Source organism: Pseudopodoces humilis, chromosome 6, assembly GCF_049639895.1.
Source record: "Pseudopodoces humilis isolate 2021_Gansu_Grassland_sample_001 chromosome 6, ASM4963989v1, whole genome shotgun sequence".
Classification (NCBI taxonomy): Eukaryota; Metazoa; Chordata; class Aves; order Passeriformes; family Paridae; genus Pseudopodoces; species Pseudopodoces humilis.
Window position 1 is genome coordinate 3,991,183 of NC_142205.1, and position 21,734 is coordinate 4,012,916.

A 21,734-nucleotide genomic window follows, 5' to 3' on the forward strand; every position below is an offset into this window, starting at 1 on the left:
TACCATTCTCTCCAGTTTTCACAAGGTTATTTTTCAGTCTTACCTTTTTTTTTTTCTCTGCTGGGGTAACCTATAGTTTCACCCTTCTTTGTTCCTACATGTAATTTCCTGTTCTGCAGTTCCATATTTGCATATTCACTTTATCACAATTCTACCCTCTCAGGTCATACAGGATGCAAAAGTTAATCACTGTCTTTTCACTCTTGGCTTATTTTCACTTCCCTAATACTTTTTACTGTCTGCTCAATTCCTACCTGTATTTCTGATTTTCCCACATTTTTAATGGGAATCTCCGTACTGCCCTCTACCTGTTAATCCCCTGTATAACTCTTCATTTAAATATTTAATTGAATCCCAGCACTGCCATTGGAGTTGAGTCTTCATTGTTCTATCCAGATATGAAAGACAGATTTCCTACCTTGATAATCTTCACATGTTTGAGGGGTATGTGGTCATCATTCCCCCAAACATAGAATTTTTTTTTCTCTGCTTTTATGTAACTGCACTGATATTTCTAGCAAGCCTGATGCTTACTCTTATTGAAAAATGCTTTTTTTGAAAAGGTGGTATAAAATCTTTCTGTCATGAAAATTGATAAACCATCCACTACAGGCCCTCAAAAAAACCCCATCAAACAAACAAACAAACAAATTTAAATCAATGGGGATTAAGTACCTTAGCACTTGGTAACTGGGTTCTTTCTTGCTTTGGGCCATGAACCATTTTGAGGAATCCTTTATAGTGGCCTATGACTAGAAGGAACATTTCTCTGTCTGTATCTTACAGCCTTTCAAATTTTTGGTCAAAAATTATCACTTCAACTTGCTTTCTGTTAGCAAATTCACTCCAAATCTTTTCCTGATTATGGAAGCTTCTCTGTAGAGGGAAGAAAGCTCACATATGGAAAAATATTTTAAACGGTTTGAACTAAAAGAGAGCAGGTTTAGATTAGATTTTAGGAAGAAATTGTTTCCTTTGAGGGTGGGCAGGCCCTGGCACAGGATGCCCAGAGAAGCTGTGGCTGCCCCTGGATCCCTGGAAGTGTCCAAGGCCAGGCTGGATGGAGCTTGGAGAAACCTGGGGCAGTGGAAGGGGGATTGGAACTGGATGATCTTTAAGATTCAGGCCATTTCTAATTATTACCTGTCTTTGTAGCAGCATTTCTACCTGATTTATCTTTGGCTCAAATTATACTTTTTTTTTTTTTTAATTTTTTTTAATGTAATATATTCCATAGATCTGTAGTTTGAGTGTCCAAGTGTGACACATATTCTAAATATGAGTCTTTTTTGCTGTTTAATTCACCAAGACATAATTGGTGGTGTTGCTGTCCCCATCCCCCACGTTACCATTCTTTTGTCACATCCTCATGTGACACAGTCTGCCGAATTGACCGAGACTTTCTCTTTAGCACCGTACTGCAGCAGCTTCTAATGGTCACTGCCTTATTCTCCAGAACTCAATTTCACAGCGTATTGGAGGTGACACACCTTAACTGCAGTGGAGCAGGCTTTATTTTCATCCCTTTCAATTGAATTAATGCCTGTTTGGGAGCGCTCTGCAGGTGCAAACTGGAGCTGGGCTGCAACGCACATTAAATGGAAAATGGTGAATAAGGTGCTCCTTGGTAAACTTTTGTTACAGGCAGCTCTGTACTGCCAGGCTTTATAAAGTTTAACAATCTGTTGGAGTCATTAATCTCCTGCTGTGCCTTTACCTTCCAGTGGCAGGATTAGATATCTAATTCTTTACTAGACTGTAAGTAGCACTGAGACATTTTGGTTTTAAAATTGTTATATAGACATGGAAAACATCGTTTTGGTGGGCATTTAACCTCTTTGAGCTCAATTATGGCTGTGAACTGACAATGATAAAACAGCCCTAAACAGTGCTTAGAACAGTAGAGCATGATGCTATCGAAAACAGCAACTTGACTGTGCACCATAAAGTGACAAAATTGACTTGAACTGGAAAGATATAAAATCCGCCTATGCACCATTCATGCTTTCAAAAATATTTTCAGGTTTTCATGTTTTCCTTCAATATTTTTTGTTGAACTGGCAAATTTATTAATCTGTTAGCTTTATGTACATTAATAAAGTTTTCTCTCTGACAAAATGAATTAAGGAAGACCTTAATTTAACATGCTTCCTGCTCTAATAAATGAAGTTTCATGTGGTGGAATTTGTGCTTTGAATTCATCTCTAAATTAAAAAACCAGTGGGGGGAAAAAAATCCTAAAGCGTTGTCTTATGAGTAATAGTGTGTGTCATAATATTTACATCAGAACACAGCATAAATTAAGGCATTGCAAAGGCATTTGTTAATGCAGGTGTGTGTGACCAAAGCTCTGGTGCTGGTTTTGGAATAAAACACAATGGGCTTTTGCTGCTTGCTTTGTGACCATTCAAATTCAGGTCACAGCCTTCTCCCATTCCCTTCTGAACTGACATTACCTGGATGAAACTGAAATCTCTGGGTGCACAAGCCATCACTTAGACTGGACTTTGTTGCAGCATGCACAGGAGCACACAGGATTGCTTTTCCAGTAATTATTTACCTTGATGAATAGCCCTAATTGGATCAAATAGACTGGTAATGGTGAACCAGTACTTTTAAATGTCTTGTCTTGTGCCATTAATATTACCTTGTCATGTATCCATTTGAGCTCTGGGATGAATGTCTTGCCTTCATACTGCTGTCACATTTAACAAATGATTTTGTCAAGTCGTTCTTTACGGCTAGTGGTGAAGGATGGCAAAATTGGTGGTCTCTTGTGTATGTAAAACCCTTTAACTCTACCTTTCAACTTCAACACAAGGGCATCCTAAAACTCAGATAACAAATTCCTAAAGAAATTATAACGCCTGCTTACAAGGAGGGGGCAGAAATACTCTACTGACATCTCTGATTAACACAGCAGAAGAAAAATAGAGTGTATTAATTTTGTATTTATTAAACTGGTGACAGTCAGAATTCAGATTTTTTTTTTTTTCAGCTGCTGCAATTATGAACCTCAGACAACAACACTGTTACCATTAGAAACAAGATATCCTTTTTATTCATTCATTCATTTTGATTCAGAAAGAGCTCTACTGTATATTTACAACCCCCAAATTGCTGGTTAGCTGATGCTCTTGCTGTCCTTTTTATTGATTTCTGGTATGTGGTTGTAGGCTATTTGATGAAAATAAGCTGCTTACTTGAACATCCTGAGACTACTGTTACAATTCCACGGGGCATATTGTTATAACCCGATCTATAGCACCACATTACCTTAGATTAAAAATTGAATTGCTTGTTCATTGAATAAATACAAGCCTTTGGAACAGATCCCTCCGTATGGCAGGATACAAACAGAAAAGTGTCGGTGCTCATTTAGCATTTAAAGTAAGGTTTTTTTAGTGCAGTGGGCAGTAGGTTTTCACTGGCACACGCTGAACTTGAGCAAGCAGAAGTTTTTAAGGATCTTTCACTGAGAATGAGCTGGAAGCCACACTGGATTTTTAAAAGCTTCATGTATTCCTTTGGAAATGCTGCCATTTGGCTTTTTTCGGTACAAGGGGCCGAAATGCCCTTTCAGTACTTTCGTACTATGGGTACACAAATGAGGCACCTGACCTAGAATTTGCCAGCAAGCGCTGGGAAATGGATGTCTGTAGAGGAGAATGATGCAAATTTATGATGCACCTTCTCTGGCAGTATTTCTTCCTTAATGCTGGCTATAGGTGAAACTCTTGATTTAAGTGGGAATCACAGAATATCTTGAGTGGGATCCACAAGGATCATTGAGTCCAACTCCTGGTTGTCCTGCACAGAGCAACACCAAGAATCCCACCATGTGTCTGATTTTTTTAAGTTAAAATTTTTTTATAAATATTGACTGGAAATCTATCCACCATAGAACACAGGGTGCTATGCTGCTGCACTATTCTCTGACACTGAGAATCTTACGATATTTTTTTTCTTCTTTTTCTTGCAACATTTTGATGTACTTGGAACAATATTAGTTGTTATATTGAGATGGTACCTATGAAAGCTTTTCATAGATCAGGGTCTCATTGTGTGAGATGCTGTGCAAATAGACCCAAAGCGTGGTCTGAAAGACTTTTAATGTAAGAATAAAATAAGAGTCAGCAAGTGGATAGCAGCAGATTGATGAGAGAAAAAATAAAGAGTACAAGATGGAGATGTAATAGCTGGTAGCAAACACACACCAGCTTCCAAACTGTTGGCAGGTCTCTGATAGATGATTCTTTTCTTCTTTTTGTCTTCTTTCCTCCCCCTGTTTGTATGTGTTACTGAGTTAGCTATTCTGAGTCCCTTTAATCATTTTGAAAGCGGAAAAAAAACTTTCCAGGTTGAATCTGAGTAGAATCAATTTTTAAGGAGGATTGAGAACTGCTTAATACATTGACTGCATCAGTTGTGATGGAAATAAAAGGAATACCTCCTGCAAGCGCATATATTCTATTTTACTTTGCTTGTTTTTACTGCACCACTCACAGAATGAAGGAAAATATTCAAAGTTAGATTTCCCCTTATTCAAATAGAGCTGAGAATTGCCACCATCAAACAGCAGATGCATCTTGGATTATGTATTTGCAATGTCTGACAATAGGCCAGTTTTCAGTGTGAATGGGTGTTTTGATGGCACCTTGTCTAGCTAAAGCTCTCTTGTCTGGGCTGCAGAATAGAGAAAATTATCTCTCTGGATGCTTCATCTAACTAAAAATGCATGGTTTAAGGAGACTAATGGCTACCCAAGCCTCCAAGTTGAATAGCTCCTAGCTTCTGTTTGAGTCCACAGTTTTTCATTCTTAACAACCCAAAGCTGGAGAAAACGTAATCAAGATGTTTCTGATTCACAATCCTACAGAGTAATTAAGCTTCCAGGTAGATTTAAGATTTCAGTCATCTTTCTGGCTGTCTTTCAAATTTTAGTGACGTTTGATTAGTGGTCATTAGTAAGGTGGCAAAGTGTTTAGTGACATCATTTTTACAGTAATATTGTTTCAAATAGATGTTTATATGGAGTAAGAGGTGTAAAATCTTCAGTAACTTATAAGGTGTTTTTTTCTTCCTTTAGAATAAATTGTAGTATATTTTCTAATCTGCCTGGAAAATGTAAAAAGGTTTTCTGTTTATACTTGTTGGAGCTATTCGGATGAGAGTACAAAGCACAAGGCATCTGCTACACAAAATATTAATTATTGCATGGAATACTGTTCACTGGAGGAATTAGAGAAGGCTTAGAAATATTCTGGCTAATATTTTTAATGGTTGCTTGGAGTTAAGCTCCTTAATCCATATTTGGCTTTTTAGTGAGCTGAATTGTTTTTTCAAGCAGTGTGGAGCTTTCAATACTCATCAATTTGCTATGTCTTACATGAGTTATCACCGTCATTCTGTGCAGGTCCATTCAGGCCAGCAGGATTAGGTGTATGTCAGCACAAATCCCAGGAGGGGTTTGCAGAGCCTAGGCCCTCAAGTTTTTAATTTTGCTTGGTGGAAATATTGGAGAAAAGAAAGCAAAAAGTCCAAATTCCTACATAACACTGTGAGATGCAGCATATCAATGCTTAAATATGAAGAGTGGGATCGTGTGCTGATAAATGTCCTTTATTTACTGGTCTGCTCTCTTCTGTCACAGCTCCGGAAGGCAGTGATGGATCACATATCAGATTCATTCCTGGAGACCAATGTCCCACTGCTGGTTCTCATCGAGGCCGCGAAAAGCGGGAACGAGAAAGAAGTGAAGGAATACGCTCAGGTCTTCCGTGAACACGCCAACAAGTTAGTGGAGGTAAGTGACCTTATGGACACGGCCAGATTTCCATCTGGCACCTCGAGGAGAGGCAGGAAAAGTTATATACTGGATAAAACGTTAGATTTGGTGTTGTTCCAGGAGATTTGGTCAATTTTATGCCGGTGATTGCCCAGGAAACGTTTGGATGATGGGCAGAGGAAAGCACTGTGTTTTAGTAGTTCATTAAAGCAATTGAGCATGTTAGAAATGGTGTGTCCAGCAGTTTGTCAAAAGACATGAGTGACAAGAAGCAAATTTCAGTTCAGCTTCACTAACAGCACAATGGAGCTGAATGTCTATTGAATAAAAAGCCAAATCGGTGCTTCACAATCTAGTCCTGGCCAAGGTCTGCTCTAGACTTAATTATTTGTCAGTCTGAACTAAAATAGGAAAAAAGGACCTACAGAGAAGGCACAACCTTAAGAACAGGTATGGTCTGTATTTCATACATAAATATATACATATATATATTTATAGTATCTGCTCTTTCTGAAGAGACACACTGTAAAGTCAACCAGTGATAATTACAAGTCATCAGGGATGATATTGAAATAGCTTTATTCTACCACATAGAGTGTAAAATATAATGGTAAATATATAATATTTATATATTATATATATATTTATATATTATATAAATATTATATATTATATATTATGTATTATATATTATGTATTATATATATATAATATTTATATATTAAATAAATATAATAAACCTTGGATACTCATGGAATGGACATCTAATAAAATTATGATGAAGTTCATCTCGGTTTGCCCTCCAGCAGGCCAAGAGCTATGAAAAATGCTTGTGTTTTTAAAGACAAATATAACTCAGTGATTTGTTCAATAACAGTGTGGCATTTTTCTGTGCTAGCAATGTTTTGAAAGCTTTGTAGTCCCTTTGCAAGATATTTTCTTGTCACACAGTGTGCTGTTTAGCAAAGGGAAATGCAATTAGGGAACTGCTGATCTGACAGGTACTGAACTACACCTCTGCATGTCTTGTGTTAAAACAGGACTCATCCTAATTCTGTAGAGCCTGAGCTGAAGCAAAGAGTAAGGGTTTCTTGGTTAATATTGACTAAATCTGGATAGTTCCCTGAAAAAATAAGTGTCTGGATGTGTTTTTGCAGTGGGTGTGAGTTTTGAAATGCTCTGGAGCATCTCATTCTTGCCATATACCAAAGAGGGAGTCAAGGTACCTTATTCTGCTCTGGAAATTAGGTGTTTGCTACAGTACTTAACTTGTAGGTGGCTAAAGGAAGGTCTTGGGGGTCTAAAATTTCTGTACAGTGCTGAATCCATTAAGGTTTATTGCTGTTGTTTTGCAAGAGGATCACAGAGCTGTCAGCACCCTTCAGTCCCAGCCGCTGTGTGTATGCAAAGGTTTATTGCTGCCTCCTTGTGACTGGAGCTGTGGCAATGAAAAAGGAAATAGCTGGTAGGTAATAAAGAGAGGGAAAAAAAGCCCTAAACAAATGGAAAACCCCTCCACAATGTTTTGTTTGTAGTTATAGTGGCAGTGGAGCTGTAGGCTTATATGCAGTGAACATATGTGGGGTTAGTGTTATAGCAGTCACATCCTCCACAGATTTGCAACAAAGTGTTGCAATGACAGGTCTAATAGCATTATTAAAAAGTTAAAAATAGCTAAGTAGATATTTTAAAAATTCCAAAGGAGGTAATGGCATAAAAAGAGGAAAAATATCTTTTAGGGGTATAGTTAAAAAAAAAAACAAAACAAAAAACCCAAAATCTCCTTGCTAGAAGAACCCACAATTTTGATGGGAAGAATAAAGAACTGTAATGCTGTTAAACTGTCAGAAGGAGAATTTAGGTTTGTTCTTAGGAGGAAATTCTTTACTGTGAGCATGGTAAAACTCTGACAGCCCCAGAAAATCTGCCCCATCCCTGGAAGTTCCCAAGGCCAGGTTGGACAGGGCTTGGAGCAACCTGGGCTAGTGGAAGATGTCCCTGCCCACAGCAGGGGGGTGGAACTGGATGGACTTCAAAGTCCCTTCCAACCTAGGGCATTCTGTGATTCTATGAAACAAAAAAAATGAGCAGATTTAGTTATTTAGTCTTGGTTTTATAAGCCTAGCATTACATTAGATTTGTATTTTAGACCAAACTGGAGGTTGGTTAATGATTTTTTTGACATGTGGTTGTCCTGTACCCCACTGAAAAGCAGCAATGTTGGTATCAATAGATGTCTCAGGCCTAATACCTAATATTTTTATTCCATTTAGGTTGTTCCAGACTATTAGGAGCAGATTCTTAATTGAATCTTGTATGTCTGTGACAGCTGGTATTGGCTTGTGGGTGCATTCTTACTTTTCTCCAAGGATGGGTTCTTCTAAGTGAATCTGTCCCTTTTAGTTGTATGAGCTATTTCTGGTTCAGGTAAAAAGCATCTTGAAGAAATGAATTTCTAGTGCAAGTGAAATTTTTAACCCCAAATTTCAAGTTCATCAGTCTGCAGAAGCAAATACGTATTTGGAATATATTTATGTCCCTTTTATACTAGATTTTCCACTTCAAATAGTTTCATCATTTTTACTTACTGATGCACAATGGAATCTCAGCAGATGGACTTCTCTGGTTTTGTGGGTCAAGTATCTTGCAAATAGTAAAGTGTGGTTTAAAGATGAGACATAATCAAGTGACTATGAAATGTAAGATGCTTTCCCAGGCTCGGGGCCAGAATTGCTTGCTAAGATATGCAAACACAGCTCTGCTGAAGTGCGTGGAGTTGCACTTGCTCATGTTAGAGGAATTTGGCGCTGCCAGTTCAATACTGTGAAAAGTCTGTAGTATTAATCATTAATTTTGAAATCTGAATCTGAATTTCTTGGATGTCCTACCAGGCTCAATAGGCAGCCTGTCAAAAGGTCAGGAAAAAATAATACATGTTTTAATATTTCTTTATACTAAACCTACATTTTTCTGTCTTGAGGGGAAAAAAAAATGCACTTCTTGATATTTGTGGAATACAAATGGCAGAATTTTCTCTGCACAGCCAATACATTTTAAAAAATATATTTTGTCAGCTTGAGCCTTAAGGAGGTTAAGTTTCTTTTATAGTCCATATTGCAGAATATTTAAGTCTTCTCTCAAAAGCTATTTTCATGATATAATATTTTCCCTTCCCCACCTCTTACCATAACATTAATAACAACAAAGATGGATTGTCATTTTTCAAGGCATTTACTGACAACTGGATTTGTCTATGGCTTTTGTTGGAAACAGAGTGTAATGTCACTTAACTGTAATGTAAATCATACAAAATAAATCAAATTGTCAGACATTCTGGGGGTAAAACATAATAATATAATAAAACAGAATTTAGATGGTACCACTCCAGGCTTGGATGGGTAACTCTTTTCCTTGGAATATTTTTTCACAGATATCTCTCAGGGCTTTTTTTCTGTCTTCTAAAAGTGAGGTTAGAGAAGTAATGATGTCTTTCCAGGTCATGATCTTTGCTTTATGAATCCCTTTATGTTGTTAAAAAATTGTGTCTAATGACTGAAAGTAAATGCCTGAGTTGTAATGCCAACTTCTGATGTGACCTTGGGAAGTCATTGAACTTCTCTTCCCAAGCACCTTCATTAGTAGCATAAGGTTAATGACAGATAATTCTAATACCTGCCACACAAAGGCACTTGACTGATAAATCAGCTCAGATTTTATTCAATGCATCTATCAAAGCACTATAAGGAAGCTAATTAATTAATTTTCATTAATCTGTTTAGTTGAGGTTCCTTGGTTTAACTGTTGGTCCCCTGAACTGCTTCTTGAAAAATTAAGTTATTAAATCCAACAGGTTTTCCTGGTAGATGAAATTCAGCATCCAATAAACTCCTAAGAGCCATGGTAGCAGGCTGTTCAGATGGAATTCAAATTATAGTGGACTGGATGAGACTTTCCATTCTCAAAAGGGTGGACATAAGTCCAAGAGATTTCTACTAGTTGTTTCAGTTGGAGGAGTTTTAATGCTTTTATGGAAATATTTCACCATTTTGGTGGTCAGTGAACACTTTCAAGAGTTAAACTCAGCTGCATTATTCTTACTTGCAACAAAACATGAATGGAGGGTTTTTTCTTCCTCAGTATGAACTGATGAAGCACCACATTTAAAGCACCTAAAAATGAACTTTTCAAAAGTCCCTTACCAATTTTGCATGAATTGATTTTAATGAAGAATTTTGTCGAGTCCACTTTTATCTATCAGTTTTACCTCAAACAAAATTAAAAGATTTCTGGAGACATGACAAATAATCAGTTGCCTTGTAAGAACACCTGGCCAGTGGAAGAACTGAGGTTATGATGATTTAAAGTTGATGATAGTGCAAGCACATCAACAATATCATAAGCTTGGATGGTAATTTGTAGCAGGTGAAATCTAACAGCACCATTCTGGTTTTGGTTTATGGTCTCTCTGTCCATTAAGCTTGCAGGAGACTTTATTAATTTTCTCCATGTAATTGCCACTTTGAAGAGGATAATGGGGTTGCTTTTGAGCATTTAGGGGCTTGGGGTTTTTTAATTTTATAAAAAAGAAAAAGAATAAAAGAGTTTGAACTTCTTTATGAGACACAATGCAGTCTACCTTTCATTTTCTAAGAACTGTATTATTTGGAGCTCCCTAATTCAGACTGATTATAATCTTTCACATCATAAATGTGGAAAGGGTTTGCCTGCTGATAACGGGAGGGGAGAAAAAAACATTTTTCAGTATGCACAGCACACAAAACAAGCAGCTGGGTCTGCTCAGTGACCCCTTCTTAGTTCATTTGGTAATGAGAGAAAAGGGGGAAAATTGTGAAAGAAGATTTTACTCTGGTGGTCGACAATGGATTCAATCTCAATTTACATCAGCATTAACAGAACTAATACCCAAACCAGTATTTTTTCTTTCCAGAAATAACTCTCAGAAAGCCACAAAGAGTATTTGCTTCATAAGAAATGCAAAACTAGACTTTCTCCTAGGGAGGGAAGATCATCTGTGTAACTCTGCAATGTCCTTGAGGTCGATGAAGTGCTGGGAGCTCACATGCGGCACTTCAGCTCCCTTTCAGGAGGCACTGGTGGCCTTCATAAGGAATAGATGGCAGTGTTTTCTTTGTGCTTTTCTAAATATTGGATAAATTCATGAACTGACACATTTTAATTTAAGACAGACAAAACCCAGAGGAGGAAGCCTAAGAAAAAAATTTGGCTCATTTATTTCTGCAACTTTTTTTTTCCAAGGAACAAAGGCTGTTCCTGCTGATTTTTTCACACATACGTGTGATGTTCTATTCTTTTTTGTTTAAGTGACACTGCTGCTTCAACAGAGTACACACCTAGCTGTTTGCTTCTGATGATGGAGAAAAAGTGTCAATATTCTGTCATAGCTTCTGCATCCAACTTGCATCCTGAAAAATGTGTGCATCCCGGGGTTTACTCTTACAGACTGATCAGCTTTGGCTCTGTGTTTTTCTTTTAGCTGACATTAAGCTGGATAAGAAGCACTATTTAGGAGGTGGTAATCCTTGCTTCTAATCAAGGAGTGTTAAGAAGGTCATGGATTAGTTTAATTCAAGCTCTTCAAGTTGAAAAAAATTTTATTTGAAATTAAAGCTGTGAGCTACCTTTGTGTCCTAGCGTTTCATCTGCTCAGTTTTAATTTCCATCCCAGGCCTTTCTTCCCATGTGGGAAGCAGATGTTCCTAATTCCTAGCAAACATCAGGCGTGTATTGGCACAGCTAAAGCCACAAGACCAATTGTTAGCAGTGAGGCAATGAAAAGTTGGAACTCTTTGAGTGAAGTTCCTGAGTCCCTCCTGCAGCCACATCCTATGTGTTTCTCTTCCTTGGAGGGTTAAATCCCTTTGAGGCAAAATGAGCTCCAGTTCTTTAAGGATAAAACTTTCTGGTAATGCAGTGTCATGGGTGAATTCTTTATCCTGCCTTTTTTACTGACTTTAACCACTGGATATTTGTATTCCACTGGGATCCATGCTGATTTCATCTTGTGGTGTCTCAATTAATGCTGAAATGGAATCTAAGTGCCTTAGAAAAGGTAAAACACAGAAAAAGCTGCTGCTCTGTGACTTTTAGAGCCTCTTGTGTTCCTGTCACTGAAAAAGGTAGGTTATTAAAGGAGGTAAACACTCAGTGTCTGCATTGTCAAGGCTGTTTTTGTCCAAAGGGCTCCATCTCCAAGGCTTGGTGTCTGCTGTGAGAGGGAGCAGTTCAGAAGCTGTGATCTATAAACTGCATTGTTGACACAGAAATAGGGGGGAAAGAAACAATTTGACATGGAGAACTTGGCTACAGCAGATTCTGATCCCTCAACATCTGCCCTTGGCAGATTCCTAGTGAAACCAAGGAATCCAGGATGGCTGGAAGGGGGAAGAGCTTCCTTATCTCCTGGCTGCTTTGGCAATATGGCTGTTTCCAAAATTTCTTCCTACCTATAAACACCTGAGTAAACAAGCACAGAACAGAGTCAGTGAGACTATTACCATCCTCTTGAGTAATCATTTTCTGTTCATTTGTCCCTTTTTTCTTAGAGTGCTACACTTTTACATTTCGTAGCAATGCCAACCGGGTTGCAGGATAATTTTATTTGTTCACACGTATTTCTGTAATTTAAATAATAAGCAAATGCTACATGAAGTTAGCAACTTGTGGGTAATGATGATGTTTTCCTTCCTTCCCAGGAGAGTACAAGATTAAAAATTAAATTTGAAAAAACACTAAATGGGAAATTGCTGCAGAATCTCCCATGTCAACTTAAAAGCATTTCCAGCTTTGGGACTGTAAACATTAAGCCAGTGCTGTGCTGCTTCTGTTATCTGATTTCCTAGAGGTCATCATTCATTAAAAAATGACTTATCATGTGGTTTTACACATTGGAAAAAAATGCTGGAGAACTTCCTACAAAACAATAAAAGGGTAATGTGGCCACTTCACATTTTTCCCTAAATCTTTCACATTTTTATGTGTTCTCTGTTACTTATTTTCATGAGTAATACCTGGTTATCTCCTTGCAGTGAAGCTTATTTGTAATAATATCCCAATATTTTCCAGTTACCTGATTTTTTTTTTTTATAATTAACCTTTAACCATACATATTTGAGGCCTCTTTGAAAGAGATAAAATCATATTACTCCCTTTTTAATCACTAATATTTTACAAATATTTTTCTGGGGGACTCACTTCAGTCTGATCATGCTCTATGCTGTGTGATCCATATTTTCCCAAAATAACAGGACTCCTACAAACTCCAGTATCCATTTATACCTTCTGTCCCTTAAAATGTGATCACACCCCAGTCTATGTGATTTACAACTTGTTAATAATGTAATCAGGAGCACTTGGTATTTTTTTTTAATTTATTGCATAAATTAATCATTTGGCTCCTCCAAACCAGTTGTTTGGATTTGTAACCTTAGTATAGCAACATCTGGCATGTTGGATGTTCAGAAAGGATGGTTTCTATACAGCCTCACCTAATTACTCTCATTCTTTCTTTTTTACTCTCATATCCTATTTGGTAGTGTTTTATTCGTGCCCTAACCACCACTCATGTTTTTATCTTGTTTTTCCTTCAAATGGGTACCTCAATCTGTCTTCTAAAATCTGCATGTTGGATAAATTTTTGCTACTGAAGACAGGTGAACATTTTGTTACTCTGTAAAAAGTTCAGCATCTTGGCCTTTGTCCTGTGATGTATTAGCAGGGTTATATTTCAATCAGTAAATATTAAACATTGTGCTTTTCCATGAGCTTCTTGCACTGTAAGAGCTGAATTAAACAGCCTGTCCTGGAGCACAAAATGTGAGAAAAATAATGGGAATGGTGGGGAATGAAAAGGTGAAATACAGGAATCTATGCTATTTTTCCAAAGTCACAACAAAATCAGAAATTAAACAGCTCTAATTATTGTAGGAAAAGGGAATTCATCACTAACAATTCAGGGCAGATACTGAGGGGAAGAACTAAGAATTCAGAAAGTTTAGTGAAAGCTGTAAGTACTTCTGAGGAAACTGAAAAACAAATAATTTACAAGGAAATAGTGAGTTTGAAATATTGGAGAGCATTCAGACCTGCTCAAAAACTGAGTAGATATCCAGAGAAAATACACGCCAAAGATTTGAGTACAGAATGGCACATCTAATGATGGATTTTTGAACTGATGTAAAAGAAGAAATTCTAATCATTTATCTAGAAATCTCATGATCTTGAACTAAAGTTATGGGAGTTTTGATTTCAAAAGATTTTGCAAGCAAAATATACATGTCAAATATTCAAATACATAAATAAAAATTATTATTAATTTAGTAATCCAGAACAAATTATGCATCTAAATCCCAGTATCAAGGTACACTGGAATTGTACTGGAGTGTCTCTGTTGCTCCAACTGATGCAATCTGTGGATTGTAGTAGATTTTACCCCATTTTTTTCCTCTCTATCCCATTAGCTGGATTCTAACAAGCATAGTGGCTATGGTAAACCAGTCCTAGATATATCCCACCTTGCTTCTTTTCTGGGTTTTCCTAGAATTCCAGGTGTTTGCAGAAATAAAATGAACCTTTTGCCATTTTGGATTGGTTCAATAACTTGTAGTTGTGTTTTGACACCAATAGTCTCAGCCTTGAACGGCCTGTGCAGCTTTAAAATATTTTTCTGTCAAAGCAGATCCTCAAGATAAGCAGTAGAGTCAGATAAACCATGTCTTTGTTTCCCCCCAGGATAGTTGTTTGAACAAAATGCTCATTTCTCGCTGGAAGCTTTTGCTGCAGAATTGCATGAGGGAGATTTTAAAAGAAATCAGGATGATGATATGAATGGACACAGAGCAGGCTGTGAGAAATAGGAATCTGGGAGAGCTGCTGGGGTAAAAGAAGGTTCTAGAGTGAATTTTCAGTGAATTTATTAATTTCTGCTTGTAATACTGCTGCTGAATGTCAGGTATGTATAGGGCTAGATTTTTTTTTCTCATGATTTTTTTTTGGTGTTTTACTTATTGAAAACCCATGGATTCAAGAAGAAAAATCATCATATTATGTAGATATGGATCCAGAAAGAAAGTGTTCTCAGTCAGAATTATCCTAGGTAAAAATTAGAGCTCAGTTATGAAGGAGAAGATTTTTGGAAAGCCTAATGAGATAAAAGAGCAGCAAGTTCATTCAGACAATATCTAGATATTACTGAGTAAAATACCATAAGCCTAATAACAACTTTTCCCTAGAGTTTGAAAATTTATTTTTTACCTCAATTAAATTTCCAAAGATAAAACCAACCACCTCACTATTCTGTTAGAATAACATTATAACAAATGGATGGATCACGCCTCACTAGAAAACCTTTTATGAAATATTGATGATAATAAAGGAGTGCTGACTCCATGGCTTAGCATGAAAAAGCATTGGTTTCACTGCTTTATTTCCAAGCTGGGCTCTCTGAAAATCAAATAAAACAATTAAGTGGATTTTCTTCAAAGTTCCAGAAAGTTTTTTGTACTGCCTCAGAGCAGGCAGGAGGAACATCAGCCTGAGGAGAACTTCTTAAGAAACTTTTAAGTAGCCGAGAAAACGATTTTAGCATGAAAGTGTAATCTCAACAGTAAGTTTAGTTTCATAGTACACAGGTTATAAAACTCCTGTTTTGATGATCCTGAAGTGCTTCCAAGACTTCAAAACTTGAGGAAAAGTGGTTCTGTAAGCCTTAATCTCTTTACAATATGTTATGCTTGAAAAAGCACAAGATAGAGAAGGGAGGGAAAGTCAAGATTTTATCAACACCTGCACTTCCTGGAGTCAAAAGGTTTGTAGGACTCAGGTCTTGCTTCTGAAAGATGAGTAACTGAAAGGCTGCTGCCATCACCCTAATCATGGGGTCATTACATCTGGATGACAAAGTCACTGCTTTGTAATGAGAACCTTTTATCACAGAGCCAGAAATGGTGGTGTTGCTGTCTCCTCGTAGTCTGTAATTTCATCCTCATACCCTTTTGGGGCACCAATCAATGGACAATGAGTTTTTATTTTATTTGTCATGAAATAAGGACAGCTTTTGACCGTAGCTCTGCAGAGCAGGCAGCACATCAGCTGTTACCTTCCCGAGACACAAATGGTGCTGTTCATAGCTTAAAGGGGTTTGGAAATATCACCATGCCTAAGGCAACAGGTAAGAGCAGCCATAAGGTCTGAAACCACTGTTTGTGACGTGACTGAAGGGGCCATGGATACGTTTTTATTTCAGAAATTGTTCTTGCTGCAATGTCAGAAGGAACATGAAGGCACTCAGTAGTGTGTGTTAATAGTAGAACAAAGAAATTTTTAAATAGGAGAGGGAGAAATGAGAAAGAAGCAGTAATGATACCTTATTTGGCTCAGTCCTCACTGGGATAGTTATCCTTGTTGGGATGCCAATATAGTTGTAGAGTTTATGCAGAAGAGGAAAATCACTGAGGCTTTGTGGGACCCTTCTCAGGTAATAGCAATGTCAAAGGACATCCCTTTGAACAAAAGCATTTGGTGATTTTATTGGATTACATTATAAAAATTGAAGTGTAGGTAGAAATAGCTGCTACTGACCACAGTTCTTACATTATGTAATATTAAACCTCTAATCATGCATGGTATTGCAGCTAATCACTGAGTTACCTTAACACCCACTGGTTTAAACAGAGTAAAACAATTAAATAACACAAATTGGAAGTTGCAACACTTCACATTCCCAGTCTGTGTAAGAGAATGCAAAAGCAGATGAAATTTTGTACATTGGCTTGCACACAAATATCTCAGCATTCCTGTAGCCTTTGCTCATTTCATTGGATACTGGTAAATAAATAAATAGGATGAACAGATCACTGGCAGTGTTATACAAAAGGTTGTACATCAGTGTAAGTATTAATTACACTAATTTCTGACACATGATTTTTAAAAGCCTAAGAGATAAAAGCATTAAGACCATAAATCATTATTTTAATCTGATAATTTCCAGTCAGTCCTTTATTTACTGTCTGCTCAATTAAAAATTGAGGTTAATGACTCCTTCAAATGTACTGTAATATTCCAGTATTCATTATTTCCCCCTCCCACCCCAGGTAAAAGTTTATCTTTTTTTTTTCTCCTCTCCATCCCTTTTTGCATTAGAGAGGCTTTTCTGATTCACACCATATATTTTCATTTCTGAAAGTCGCTGATAGCAGTTTTCCCATCTGAAATGATGTAGAGAATGAGATGGCAAAAAGCCAGGCAGCAGTAGGGGCTCTGGAGAGCAAATGTGCAAGCACAGTTTTACCTTCGGCCTTACCTTACAGCTTTCTGTCTTTGCTTTGTGTTGCAGAAGTTCCCTTCTTTCTCATCCATGTCATGGCCATAAATCATCTTTTACTTTAGTCTTATTTCTAATAAAACTCAGGATTCTGCTGAAAACTTGCATTTGTGTCCCCATTTCTGAAATTTTCTGATTGGCAAATGAATGGGGTGTTACCCAAACATACTCAAAATTGGTAGCAATCATTTGAATGATTCATAATTTTTATGCATCACAGTTAAAATACAAAAAAATTTTTCCCAGTGTTTTTGCTGGGTCCAATCCCATTCTTTGTTGTTACCTGCCTTCATAAAGTCTTTTTTCTTGTAGTGGATTATTATTTCCAACATCTTCAAAGAGGAACAATCATTTTTATTCCTTCCTTTTTTGTAATGTTTCACACAAAAGAGTTTGGCATTTTACACGCTGTAGGTGAATGTGTAAAACAAGATGCTTGGTTGGGGTAAAATGATAAATCTTCTTCCATCTTCACAAACACATCAGTGTTCATCAACCAGGTGTAAATCCAGGGCTTCTAACTTGACTGAAATTTAACCTACAACATCTCAGGTTCTCTTTGAGTGATGCTTCTTGCCTCAAACACTTTTTAGTGCTCAAGAGCACCAAATAAATGGCTGTCTTCCATCAGTTTTGGGGGTTTGGAGTGTTTTCTTCTGGGGTTTTTTGGGGTTTTTTTTGTATGTTTGTTTTGTTTTAGTTGGATTTTTTGTTTTGTTTTGTTTGTTTGTTTGGTTTTTTTTAAATCGAAGTACTTTTTAAATATAATCATTAATATGATTTCCACTGTGTAGGCAATATCCTGTTAGTGAATCTGTGTTTCTCTCACCCATGGAGAAAAAGGATCTGATCACTGTATTTCCATCAGTGGTTCATCAGTGAGACTTTCAGACTCCTTGTTCCAGTTTCTGGATTTTAACTGTAATGTCTTCTGACTGTTGGTTGACTTGTTATTTGCATATCACTTAAAATAGTAGACTAGATACAAGTGAGCAAAAAACTTTGAGCATTTAGAAACCATTAGATGCATCCTACTCTCTACTATATTTAAGCCTGTAAAAGTAAACATAGTAGACTTCCAGGATTAATTTTAAATAGCTAGAACCTTGCTAACATAGAAGACATCATTTTACCCAACTTTTGCCTTTACGTCTTTTAGATGGCTATTGTCTGCACCCTCTGGGACAGCACAGAAGGGAGAGGGAGTTTTACAAAGAGTTTATTGCCATGCTGAAGTAGAGGAATCAGGAAAAATATGTGGGATGCATTGACTGAGGATCCCTTTGTCTCTTGTGCACCTTCGTAGGGATGTGCCGTCTTTGCAGCTCTCCCTTGATGCATTCGGATAGCTTAAGATAGAAAGCTGTTAGAAAGCAACCAGGGGAAGAGCTGTGGAGATGGAGAAGGATCTAGAAGAGAAGCTGTATGGGCAGCAGCTGATATCACTTGGTCTGTTCTGTCTGGAGGTCAGACCTCATTGGGGTCTGCAGCTTCTCCCAAGGGCCAGCTCCAATCTCCGCTCCCTGTGACAGTGCCAGGACCCAGGGAACGGCTGGAGCTGTCCCAGGGAAGGTTTAGGTTGAAGATCAGGGAAAGGTTCTTCCCCAGAGGGTGCTGGCACTGCCCAGGCTCCCAGGGGATGGACACCAAGGGTGCCAGAGCTCCAGGAGAGTTTGGACAGCGCTGCCAGGGATGCCCAGGGTGGGGTTGTTGGGGCGTCTGTGCAGGGCCAGGGTTTGGATTTGATGATTCTTGTGGGTCCCTTCCAACTCTAGATGTGATTCTGTGGATCCTTGACAATTAGGGGCAAAAAATGTCTTTTAGACAGGTCATGAATAGTTGCATATGGTGAACCTCTGTAATGACAAAAATCACATCAGTGGCAAAAGCTTTTCCCACAGAAAGCGCTGCTCTTTCCTGTGGTGTGCTTCTAAACCTGCCCTCAGTTTCTTGCAGAGGGGATGTTGTGTGCATGCAGCTACCTTCTGGTGAGAGCTTGAAATGCTTCATTTACATCAAATCCTTCCCTTGTAATAACACCATCATATCAAGTCTCTCTGCAAGTGAAACAACCAGTGGCATGTGTGTCTTAGGGGAGCATTGGCATTTCCCACCTCATGCAGGCTGAAGATCTGTTTCCCTGATATTTTCTTTTAAGCTGCAGCAAAAGAATAACATCCTGCAGCCACTGCCCATGGTCAGCTGGATCTTAACCTGTTTGAGCTCCCCAAGTTTATTTTAGTTTGCAGTGTCTGTCAAAGATGCTCCTGTTTCCATCCTGTGTGCATGGAAAGCTCTCCTGGCGTGTAACTGTAACACAACAGATGGGACACGCTGCATCTTGGCTGACCTCTACTTGCAGCATTTTAAATAGCTAAACTGATTTTATTACCATAAAATAAACTTCCAAGAACTCCTTACGCTCTAGACCAAGCTAACAAGTGCCAGCTGCAACGCTGCAGTTGGAATAGCTGAGGAGGAGAGTTTTCATTGTGGTTTCATGGGATTAGAAGATGTTTCTGTTGATTTTAATGAGAACCAGAGGGAAGAAATGCCTGGAAAACTTAGATTCTCTTCCAACCAAGACAAGGAAGTGAAAACAACGCTGTCAGGAGTCACATGGATTTTATTAGTAAGAGTTTCCAAAGTCATGCTCGTGTTTTTCACTGTCATTGGAAAGAGACTGAGGACAAACAGAGCTTGGAACATTGGCAGCTGAAAAGTGGTGCTGAAGAAATGCTCAGCACACTTAATCTCAATTTGCCATTTAAAGGTTTTCTCTTTGGTCTCACTATTCTGTTGTTTTCAGCTCCTGATGCCCCCATCTCTTTGGGATTTACCCTCCTTTGAGGCTGATTGTAAGACCATTAGCTACCAGCTCTAAACCTTTAACAGGCCAGGTTTTATTTTCTAACAGAGAATTCCGGGAGGAACTCAGGTGTTCCACTGGAAAACTTGGGGATGCAATCCCCTCCAGAAAAATAAACACTAGAAGTTTATATATCTAGTAAAATATAAAAGACAGGAGTTACTAAAAAGCAGTTAAAAAGGACCCTTGCCCTGTACACCTTGGCTTCTGAGAGAGGGATAAAGGTCTCATTAAAATTTTCTAACCCTTTTTAAACACTTTTTGTCTTTAGGGATGATTATTATTATACTTTTTCAAGTCCTAGATTCATTTTTCGTACATGTATTTAAGCTCCCTCCTTTCAGCTCCTGTCCCATTTGTTGGGCAGGAGTGTGAATGCACTTAGCTAAAACTGATTGGGGGTTTGTATATTATAAATATATATTCAATAATATATATATTATATATGTATATATATTCTATGGAATCATATATTTAAAAATGTTTGACACGTTCTTTAAAATTGAGAAAAATATATGGAATGCTTGTATTTTAAAAAGCAATCTGACTGAGATAGCACAGCAATATACCTGAATGCTTGCTTCCTTTGGGCTGCTGGGAAAATATCATGTACTTTGTACAGCAGTCTTTTATTCTGATTTCTTCAATTACACCACCTTCAAATGTTACACACACAGTTACAGATACAACCAGATACCACTATATCATTACACAGACACTGGAAAACTGATTTTCCTTTTCCAGATGTGAGCACACTATTAAGTCTAGTTCTAGATGGCACAAGTTTTTTTTTTAGTGTTTTCAAAAAAAGGACAAAACAATTTTATGCAAATAAATAATACAGATGCTTTCAATAGAAGTTATTACAGTAGGGAGGCAGAAATCTATTTCTTTTGCTCACTGATCCTTTTCCCTACAGCTTTTTCTGCACAGGTTTTTGAACTTGTTTTCATTCTTCCTGTGTGAATTTTTCTTCAGCAATATAATAAATAAAAACATTGTGTGTTCTTCTTCATGTCTTGTACTCTAAGAATGACATTTTTGTTGTAATACAGGTTTGAAAATAAGAAATGGCCAGCTATATTTCTGTGTATAAAGAAATGGAAATCTGAATCTTACAAGAGGGACTTATTTAGACTTTGTTCAGATGATTCATAGAAGGCATAGAGGAGAGAGAAATAAGGGAAGAGTATTGTGGCTTGAGACTCTGCTTTCATTTCATAAGCAACTTCATTACAAAGTGAAGAATACATCTTTGTTATATAAATAATCATCTTCAAGAAGTTCTTTTGATTAAATTAAATTTCATGTTTGTGCCTCATTCTGCAGCTCTGTCGTGCCTATGATAATTATCATTATTATTTTTTCATCTTGATGTCTAGGAGAGCCTTTCCTTGTGTTAGAAGACAGTTGAGCAGAATTAAAATTTCAAATTAATTAAATTTTTCTCATAAGATATATGAGATCCTGCACTTACCAGCAGAGCAGAATACTTGCTGTGAAGGTGGAGGAAGCTGCCTGTTAAAACAAACAAACAGGAAACAAAGAAACCAAAAGCCTAAACAGGTGGCAATTAAAACCCTGCTTATAATAGACTGAATGTCAGACAAACTAAGTGCAAGAAAGTAAATTGATTTTCAAGTTCTCTAATTCCTGTCCAGTTTCTAATCTGTAAAATCCAGAAAATTTCAAGCTGCGCCAAAGAGTGATTTGGAAAG

The 21,734-nt window shown here is 37.5% G+C and overlaps 1 protein-coding gene across 4 annotated transcripts in view; it reads left to right on the top strand.

Annotated features, from left to right (window-relative positions):
• The window catches only part of CTNNA2 (catenin alpha 2), a 460,539-nt gene that overhangs the window by 356,781 nt on the left and 82,024 nt on the right, over positions 1 to 21,734 (top strand). For all 4 annotated transcript variants that reach the window (XM_014258992.2, XM_014258987.2, XM_088056519.1 and 1 more), the window contains one exon: positions 5,654 to 5,806. In XM_014258992.2, the coding sequence (XP_014114467.1) occupies positions 5,654 to 5,806 (153 nt within the window). The remainder of the gene's footprint in view (positions 1 to 5,653; positions 5,807 to 21,734) is intronic.